The sequence below is a fragment of the Eriocheir sinensis genome, chromosome 32 (assembly GCF_024679095.1).
Source record: "Eriocheir sinensis breed Jianghai 21 chromosome 32, ASM2467909v1, whole genome shotgun sequence".
NCBI classification, from domain to species: Eukaryota; Metazoa; Arthropoda; class Malacostraca; order Decapoda; family Varunidae; genus Eriocheir; species Eriocheir sinensis.
Genome location: NC_066540.1, coordinates 17335981 through 17345980, shown reverse-complemented (window position 1 = coordinate 17345980; position 10000 = coordinate 17335981). Strand labels below are relative to the sequence as shown.

Below are 10000 nucleotides of genomic sequence, written 5' to 3'. Positions count from 1 at the left end.
GGAATACGGATACATGATCGGGGAAGAGTACTACGATATTTTAACAACTCAACGATTCCTCCGACGTCTGTTTCGTAATTGCAGGAACACATATTAGTCTTTTCTTTCTCATCCCAGGCCCGTTTTTTTTTTTGTTTTTTTTAGGGGGGGCTAGAGGGCATCATAGGTTCATAAGTGGGGGTGTGAGCGAATCGAGGTGTAACATGGATTTTTTTATTTATTTTTTAATTAAGCACTTTCACACACACACACACACACACACATACACATTCGTAATTCAAATATAAACATCATCATTTAACGCATGTCCTTCATCATCACCATCACTCAGCACAGGTTGAAGTGTACAGGGAGGGCTTGGAAACACACCTCTGCAGTACACATCTCCTATTAGACACAGTAAAGGATTAATGGGAAAGAAGCAAGGAGTTAACGATTATTATCAGGAGGAAGAAGAAAAAGAGGAAGAGGAAGAAGAGGAAGAGGAAAAAAGAGGAAGAGGAAAAAGAGGAAGAGGAAGAAGAGGGAAAGGAAAAAGAGGAAGAGGAAGAAGAGGGAAAGGAAAAAGAGGAAGAGGAAGAAGAGGGAAAGGAAAAAGAGGAAGAGGAAAAAGAGGGAGAGGAAAAGGAGGAAGAGGCAAAAGAGGAAGAGGAAAAAGAGGGAGAGGAAAAAAGAGGAAGAGGAAAAAAGAGGAAGAGGAAAAAGAGGAAGAGGAAAAAGAGGAAGAGGAAAAAAGAGGAAGAGGAAAAAGAGGAAGAGGAAAAAGAGGAAGAGGAAAAAGAGGAAGAGGAAAAAAGAGGAAGAGGAAAAAAGAGGAAGAGGAAAAAAGAGGAAGAGGAAAGAGGAAGAGGAAAGAGGAAGAGGAAAGAGGAAGAGGAAAAAGAGGAAGAGGAAAAAGAGGGAGAGGAAAAAAGAGGAAGAGGAAAAAGAGGAAGAGGAAAAAAGAGGAAGAGGAAAAAGAGGGAGAGGAAAAGGAGGGAGAGGAAAAAGAGGAAGAGGAAAAAAGAGGAAGAGGAAAAAGAGGAAGAGGAAAAAGAGGGAGGAAAAAAGAGGAAGAGGAAAAAGAGGGAAAGGAAAAAGAGGAAGAGGAAAAAGAGGAAGAGGAAAAAGAGGGAGATGGTATCAGTCTTACTCACCCTGACAGACAGATCTCCTCCTCCCTCTCCTGCTCCTTGTACTCCATCAGCCCCAATCCTTCGTTTATGGCGCTAATAATTAAATATATCCCATCCCAGGCGTCGGAGTCACACATCCTCCCACTTCCACGTTTGAATGACAACTGAGGCTTCTATTGTTTACATCCCGCCTTGCCGCCTTGAGTCCTCGCTTCCTATTGGCTGACAGACTCGCACCTTAGTAAGAGCGATTCTGATTGGTTGAGAGATTTTTGTGAATGAAAATGACAATAATAATGGTCTGAGAAATATACAAGTAATATTGATGGTAATTATGACATCAAATCAACTTATTACGATCATATAATTGAGTTAGGGATGCGAGGTAAATCAAAGTCTCCCCATTTTTAATCCTAGGAGCTTTATTTGACCTCCTTACAGGGCTTTTAAATAAAAAATAAGTAGTTAATATATATATACAATGCCTCCTAACAACGCTTTATGAGGGGGGACGATAAATAACTCTCTATAAGCGGCGGGTGGGGCGGCGCCGGGAGGGAGGGAGGGAAGGAAGGGGGGCCAATCTGTACGCGCTTTTGCTATGGAGGATTGTCCCTATTTGTACGCACTTTATATATGGCTTTCTTTCTCCAATTTGTACGCACTTGTGATATGGAAGGCTATCCCAATCTGTACGCGCTTTTGCTATGGAGGATTGTCCCTATTTGTACGCACTTTAGATATGGCTTTCTTTCTCCAATTTGTACGCACTTGTGATATGGAAGGCTATCCCAATCTGTGCGCGCTTTTGCTATGGAGGATTGTCCCTATTTGTACGCACTTTATATATGGCTTTCTTTCTCCAATTTGTACGCACTTATGATATGGAAGGCTATCCCTATTTGTACGCACTTTTGATATGGTGTAATCGCTTATTTTGTACGCAATTTTCTTGTGGAGGATTATCCCTGTTTGTACGCACTTTATATATGGACGTTTCGCCTATCTGTACGCACTTTTGTAATGTAGGATTATCCCTATTTGTACGCACTTTTGTTATAGAGGATCATCCGTATTTGTACGCGTGTTTGATATGGTATACTTCGCCTGTTTGTACGCACTATTGCTATGATGTACTTCCCCTATTTGTACGCGGTTTTCTAATGGTAAATTCGCTGAGGGGAGAATGAAGGTTACTACTCAAGTTGATCCTTTTGCTGTCCAACTTCCTAATGCAAAAGTTGACCAGCACCTTCACTCTTTCATCTTCGTGCTGTCCAAATTCCTTATGCAAGAGTTGATCAATTTCTTTGCTCTTTCATTTCTATACTGTCCAAATTTCAAATACAAAAATGAATAAGTTTCTTCACTCCTTCATTTGTGTTATCCAACCTATTAATGCAAGAGTTAATAAGTTTTCTTTGTCTTTCATCTTTGTGCTGTCCAACTTACTAGTACAAGAGTTACTATGTTCCTCTGCTCTTTCATATATAGGCCTACCTTGTTAAATTTCCCAGTGCAAGAGTTAACAAATATCTTTATCCTTACGCTGTCCAAATTCCTAATGCAAGAGTTAACCAGAATCTTCACTCTTTCATTTTTGTGCTGTCCAACTTCCTAATGCAAGACTTAACAATGATCTTCACTCTTTCATCTTTGAGCTGTCCAAACTATTAATACGTACAAGAGTTACTACGTTCCTCTGCTCTTTCGTATATAGGCCTACCTTGTTAAATTTCCCAGTGCAAGAGTTAACAAATATATTTATCCTTATGCTGTCCAAATTCCTAATGCAAGAGTTAACAATCATTTTCACTCTTTCATTTTTGTGCTGTCCAACTTCCTAATGCAAGACTTAACAATGATCACTCTTTCATTTTTGTGCTGTCCAATTTTCTAATGCAAGAGTTAACCAAAATCTTCACTCTTTCACTTTTGTGCTATCCAAATTCCTAATGCAAGAGTTAACCAGAATCTTCACTCTTTCATCTTTGTGCTGTTCAACTTCCTAATGCAAGAGTTAACAATCATCTTCACTCTTTCATTTTTGTGCTGTCCAATTTTCTAATGCAAGAGTTAACCAGAATCTTCACTCTTTCACTTTTGTGCTGTCCAAATTCCTAATGCAAGAGTTAACAATCATCTTCACTCTTTCATTTTTGTGCTGTCCAATTTTCTAATGCAAGAGGTAACCAATATCTTCACTCTTTCATCACTGTGCTGTTTAACTTCCTAATTCAAAAGTGACTATATTTCTTGGCTCTTTTGTGCATATCCTGTCCAATTTCCTAATGCAAGAGTTAACAATGATCTTCACTCTTTCATTTTTGTGCTGTCCAAATTACTAATGCAAGAGTTAACCAGAATCTTCACTCTTTCATCTTTGTGCTGTCTAATTTTCCTTCTTTCTTTCTTTCTTCCTTCCTTTCTTTCTTTCTTTCCTCCCGAGCACCGCCACCTCGACACAAATATACAAATAGGTTCGGTGATAGAAAAATAAGACTTACTAGAGCGATGAAAATAATAATAATAATAATAATAATAATAATAATAATAATAATAATAATAATAATAATAATAATAATAATAATAATAATAATAATAATAATAATAACAGCACTAAGAGGAAAAGTCATACATAAATGCTGCCAATAAGAAGAAAAACAAAAAAATCGCTTTGTAATAATAATAATAATAATAATAATAATAATAATAATAATAATAATAATACATAGTAGATCTATATACAGCTACACTTAACGTAATACAGCATACATATACATATACATATAAACCATTGTATATACTGAGTGATATATGATAATGATAATAATAATAATAATAATAATAATAATAATAATAATAATAATAATAATAATAATAATAATAATAATAATAATAATAATAATAATAATAATAATAATAATAATAATGATGAAAATAATAATAATAATGAATTTTCTGATTATATAAAAGCATGTTGAAGATTTGGGGTAAAATTATTATTATTATTATTATTATTATTATTATTATTATTATTATTATCATTCTTATTATATATGGGAAATCTGCACTACCTTAGATATTGACTAGAGTAATATAGTTATAATAATAATAGTATAGTAGTTATAATACCAATAATAATAATAATAATAATAATAATAATAATAATAATAGTAATTGGAAATACACACAAGAGGGGGGAGGGAGAGGGAGGGGGGGGGGCAGACACCTTTCAAAAATATATGCAATTAAGAAGAAGAAGAACAAGAAGAAGAACAAGAAGAAGAAGAACAAGAAGAAGAAGAAGAACAAGAAAAAGAAGAAGGAGAAGGAGAAAAACAAGAACAAGGAGAATGAGAAGAAGAAGAAGAAGAAGAAGAAGAAGAAGAAGAAGAAGAAGAAGAAGAAGAAGAAGAAGGAGAAAAAGAAAAAAGAAGAAGAAGAAGACCCAAAAAATATTATTAGACAGAGAGAAAGTGAGAGGGAAAATAAAGAAAGAGAAAGAAAAAAAGAAAAAGAAAAAGAAAATATAAACACCAGAAATATAAAAAAATAAGAAAAATATTTTAGGTCTGCCCACACACACACACACACACACACACACACACACACAGGGAGCAGGTCAGGTCAAGTTAGGTCAGGTCGGGGTCACACACACAGGGCTCACCTACAACAGAGGTCACACACACACACACAGGGGGCAGGTCAGGTCAAGTTAGGTCAGGTCGGGGTCACACACACGGGTCACCTACTACAGAGCTCACACACACACGGGGCAGGTCAGGTTAGGTCAGGTCGGGGTCACACACACAGGGGTCAGCTACTACAGAGGTCACAGGGCAGGTAATTTGTGCTAATAATCATGATAATTGTAGTAATTTGTTACCAGAAAAAGACAAAAAAAAAAAAAAAATACTGAATAGAAAATTACCAGAATAGATTAAAATAAATAAATTATCAGAAAAAAAAGATTGAACAGAGAATAAAATAGATTGAATAGAGAGAGAAATAGATTGAATAGAGAAAATAATAGATTGAATTGATAATAAAATAGATTGAATAGAGAAAAATAGATTGAATAGAGAAAATAATAGATTGAATTGATAATAAAATAGATTGAATAGAGAAAAATAGATTGAATAGAGAAAATAATAGATTGAATTGATAATAAAATAGATTGAATAGAGAAAAATAGATTGAATAGAGAAAATAATAGATTGAATTGATAATAAAATAGATTGAATAGAGGACAAAAATAGATTGAGTAGAGAAAATAAATTATGAGGAAAAATACCCCCCAAAAAAAAGATTGAAGAGAAAAAAATTACCAAAAAATACCCAAAAAATACCAAAAAATTCCAAAAAAATACCCAAAAATACCCAAAAAATTGAGGAGAAAAATTACCACAAAAAAAAAGATTGAATAGAGAGAAAAAAAATTACAAGCCGGAAAAATAAATACAATAATAATAATAATAATAATAATAATAATAATAATAATAATAATAATAATAATAATAATAATAATAATAATAATAATAATATTAGCCTTAATGTATAGCTAAAGGAACACCAAATATCCTTCTATATGTATCATTAAGAGTATTCATCAATCACTATGTACACACACTAAGGAGACACACACACATAAACGCACACGCACACTGAAAACGCACATGGGGACAAATACGCACACACAAATAATACATACATACATACACAATTCATGGCCTCTTGACACACGCACATGGCCAAAACATACACACACTGAGTATACGCACACACAGAAAACGCACATGGGACAAATACGCACACACACATGAAAACACATACACACACAAGAGAAATACGTACATGAGTGGCCTCTTAATACGTACATAGCCAAAATACACACACATAAAAGTACACATACACACGTACATGGGTAAAATACGCACACGATAAAATACATGAATGGCCGCTTACGCACATAAAGAACACACACACACACACAGCTAGTTTTTACGCACATGACCCAAAATTACGCACACACACTTGGGTAGTTTATGCGCACATGACTGTAAAATACGTACACATACACACATGGCCAGTCACTGTGTACATGGCCACATAATACGTACACAGTTGGCTATTTTATACGCACATGGCCCTAAAGTCTATACGCACATGGCTTCAAAAACGTACACGGCTTCAAAAAAGTCCAAAAAACGCACATGGCCATAAAGTCTGTACGTACATGCATAGCCAAGAAAGACGCACACGACCACAAAAATACGTACAAACACACACATATGGCCAGTAAATACGCACATGGTCACTAAAATACGTACACAGACAAACGCACATGAATACGTACACAATAAAATACCCATGAAATAATGCATCTAAATTACGCTCATGGTAAATACGCACATACTAGTAAATACGCACATGATTATTTACTTACATGTGTGCGCGTATGTGGGAACTGATAATGGTACACACACACACACACACACACACACACACACACACACACACACACACACACAGGGAGATATGATGGATTTTATGTGTGTGTATATGTGTATGTATTTGTGTGTAAGAGTTTGGGGTACACACACACACACACACACACACACACACACATACACACACACACACAATACTATATGAAAGAATGATATATACTACTACTACTACTACTACTACAACCACTATTAGAATATAAAAGAAAATCACACTGAAAATCAATTATAACTCTCTCTCTCTCTCTCTCTCTCTCTCTCTCTCTCTCTCTCTCTCTCTCTCTCTCTCTCTCTCTCTCTCTCTCTCTCCATCCATATCCACTTTTTCTTCCTCTTCATTTTCCTTCTCATTCCTTTCCTCCACTTTCTACTTCTTCCTCCTCCTCTTCTTCATCTCCCTCCTCCTCTTTTCCTCTTATTCCACTTCTATATTCTCCTTCTCCTTCCTTTCCTCCCTTTCCTTTTTCTCCCTCCTCTTCATCTCCCTCCTCTTTCCCGACATCCACTTCTGTATCCTCCTTCGTCAACCTATATCAATCTCCGTAAACCTGTCCCTCTCCTCCTCGCCCTACATGATCGGCGTCTTAAGATGGCGGTCCTCGGCGGTGGTAACGGGGCGCAGCTTCTCGGTGAGGGGCGAGGGGCGGTAGGCGTTGATGTCATACTTGTCCTGGTGGGTCCGGCGCCAATGCTTTACGCCGCAGACCCCCGCCAGCACGCACAGCACGGCCAGGGGCACCGTCACCACCCACACCTGCCACCACTGCACCCCCGTGGCTGGGAAAGGGAGGGGAGGTTAGGAGAGGAGGTGTAAGATGGGCGTTAGAATCGTTAATAAGTGCCCATGTCTCATACATCAACAACAGCAACAACAATCCTCACCCTGCATGGCACTTTTGACAGCGCCGTCGCCCGTGGCCGCCCCGGGGGAGGGTGGCGTGCGGGGCTGGGCGTAGGTCACCTGACGCTCCCAGGCGGACTCCACGCTGACCTCCGCATGCCCCACGCTGACCTCGCCCTCCACGCCCGCTGATGATGATGACTCTGTAGGGAGGAGGTGCCAACATTGTACGACGACATTCTTGGTATTTTTTTTTCTTTCCTTTCCTTCTTTGCTTCCTTCCTTCATTCATTCTTTATTTATTTATTTATCTCTCTCCTTCCTTCCTTCCTTCCTTCTTTCTTTCTTTCATTCATTCAATCTTTCTTTCTTTCTCGTACTATATCGCTGTGCTGTCCAACTTCCTAATGCAAGAGTTAACCAGCATCTTCACTCTTTCATCCCTGTGCTGTCCAACTTCCTAATGCAAGAGTTAACCAGCATCTTCACTCTTTCATCCCTGTGCTGTCCAACTTCCTAATGCAAGAGTTAACCATCATCTTCACTCTTTCATCCCTGTGCTGTCCAACTTCCTAATGCAAGAGTTAACCAGCATCTTCACTCTTTCATCCCTGTGCTGTCCAACTTCCTAATGCAAGAGTTAACCAGCATCACTCTTTCAACCCTGTGCTGTCCAACTTCCTAATGCAAGAGTTAACCAGCATCTTCACTCTTTCATCCCTGTGCCGTCCAACTTCCTAATGCAAGAGTTAACCAGCATCTTCACTCTTTCATCCCTGTGCTGTCCAACTTCCTAATGCAAGAGTTAACCAGCATCTTCACTCTTTCATCTTTGTGCTGTCCAACTTCCTAATGCAAGAGTTAACCAGCCTCTCCACTCTTTCATCCCTGTGCTGTCCAACTTCCTAATGCAAGAGTTAACCAACATCACTCTTTCAACCCCGTGCTGTCCAACTTTCTAATGCAAGAGTTAACCAACATCACTCTTTTAACCCCGTGCTGTCCAACTTTCTAATGCAAGAGTTAACCAACATCACTCTTTTAACCCCGTGCTGTCCAACTTCCTAATGCAAGAGTTAACCAGCATCTTCACTCTTTCATCCCTGTGCTGTCCAACTTCCTAATGCAAGAGTTAACCAGCATCTTCACTCTTTCATCCCTGTGCTGTCCAACTTCCTAATGCAAGAGTTAACCAGCATCTTCACTCTTTCATCCCTGTGCTGTCCAACTTCCTCATGCAAGAGTTAACCAGCATCTTCACTCTTTCATCCCTGTGCTGTCCAACTTCCTAATGCAAGAGTTAACCAGCATCTTCACTCTTTCATCCCTGTGCTGTCCAACTCCCTAATGCAAGAGTTAACCAGCATCTTCACTCTTTCATCCCTGTGCTGTCCAACTTCCTAATGCAAGAGTTAACCAGCATCTTCACTCTTTCATCCCTGTGCTGTCCTACTTCCTAATGCAATAGTTAACCAGCATCTTCACTCTTTCATCCCTGTGCTGTCCAACTTCCTAATGCAAGAGTTAACCAGCATCTTCACTCTTTCATCCCTGTGCTGTCCTACTTCCTAATGCAAGAGTTAACCAGCATCTTCACTCTTTCATCCCTGTGCTGTCCAACTTCCTAATGCAAGAGTTAACCATCATTCTCTCATCTTTGTGCTGTCCGATTTTCCTTCTTTCTTTCTTTATTTCTTTTTCTCTCTCTTTCCTTCACCCCCCACATACTACCCCCTACACCCTGCCCCCACACCACCCACCCCCACCCCCACACATACACACACACACTTTTTTTCACTCTTTCCTTACCCCCCTCCCCCCACACTACCCCCCCACACCCTGGTCTCCCTCCCATCCACCCACCCACACACACACACACACACGAACACACACATACCTTGGCACGGGGGGCAGCAGGGGTGGTGGGGGTGCGGCGGGGGTCGGTTGGGGGGGCAGGGCGGGGCGGGGGCGGGGCAATGCGTCACGTTGCATTCCGTGTAGCCGTCGGCCACGCAACGACACGACACGCACGACCCCCGCGCCCACACGTCGCCGACCTGTCGTGTGCGTGTTCCATCCAAGCACCCGCGCACGCCTAGAGAGATAGACAGATAGATAGATAGATAGATGGTTAGAGTTGATAAAAAAAGAGAAGCACTGTATAAATAAGAAAACTAAAAACAACAAGAATAAGAAAAAGATGAACAAGAACAACGTCCACAGATAGATAGATAGATAGATTGATAGACAGATAGACAGACAGACAGACATACAGTTAGGTAAGGTTAAGTTAGGTAAGGGTGTGTGTGTGTGTGTGTGTGTGTGTGTGTGTGTGTAAACGCATATAAGTGTCTATCTATGTCCCTATCTATCTGTCTGTCAATCTCTCTGTCTGTCTGTCTGTCTGTATGTATGTATGTACGTCCAACCCCCGCACCCCCTTACCATTTTCCTTACACTCCGGGTCAGCCTTTCGTTCCCCAAGGGGCTCCCCGCGGCACTGACACACGTGGCAGCCCTGGGAGTCCTTGGCC

The 10000-nt window shown here is 39.5% G+C and overlaps 2 protein-coding genes and 1 long non-coding RNA gene across 3 annotated transcripts in view; 1 reads left to right on the top strand and 2 right to left on the bottom strand.

Annotated features, from left to right (window-relative positions):
• Positions 1 to 1271, bottom strand: part of LOC127006350 (vacuolar protein sorting-associated protein 53 homolog) — a 43014-nt gene extending 41743 nt beyond the window's left edge. The window contains exon 1 of the mRNA XM_050876181.1: positions 1137 to 1271. The gene's annotated coding sequence lies outside the window, so the exon portion shown is untranslated. The remainder of the gene's footprint in view (positions 1 to 1136) is intronic.
• A 3382-nt stretch (positions 1272 to 4653) lies between these two features.
• On the top strand, positions 4654 to 6649 carry LOC127006357 (uncharacterized). Its single transcript, XR_007759495.1, has 2 exons — positions 4654 to 4759; positions 4843 to 6649. It is a non-coding gene; the product is annotated as an uncharacterized LOC127006357 (long non-coding RNA).
• Positions 6650 to 6712: 63 nt separating this feature from the next.
• The window catches only part of LOC127006353 (uncharacterized), a 22928-nt gene continuing 19640 nt past the window's right edge, over positions 6713 to 10000 (bottom strand). The window contains exons 5-8 of the mRNA XM_050876184.1: positions 9912 to 10000; positions 9364 to 9561; positions 7508 to 7669; positions 6713 to 7402 (exon numbers count right to left, since the gene is read on the bottom strand). The exon at positions 9912 to 10000 is cut by the window's right edge and continues 89 nt beyond it. Coding sequence (XP_050732141.1) covers positions 7194 to 7402; positions 7508 to 7669; positions 9364 to 9561; positions 9912 to 10000 — 658 coding nt within the window. The 3' untranslated portion in view covers positions 6713 to 7193. The remainder of the gene's footprint in view (positions 7403 to 7507; positions 7670 to 9363; positions 9562 to 9911) is intronic.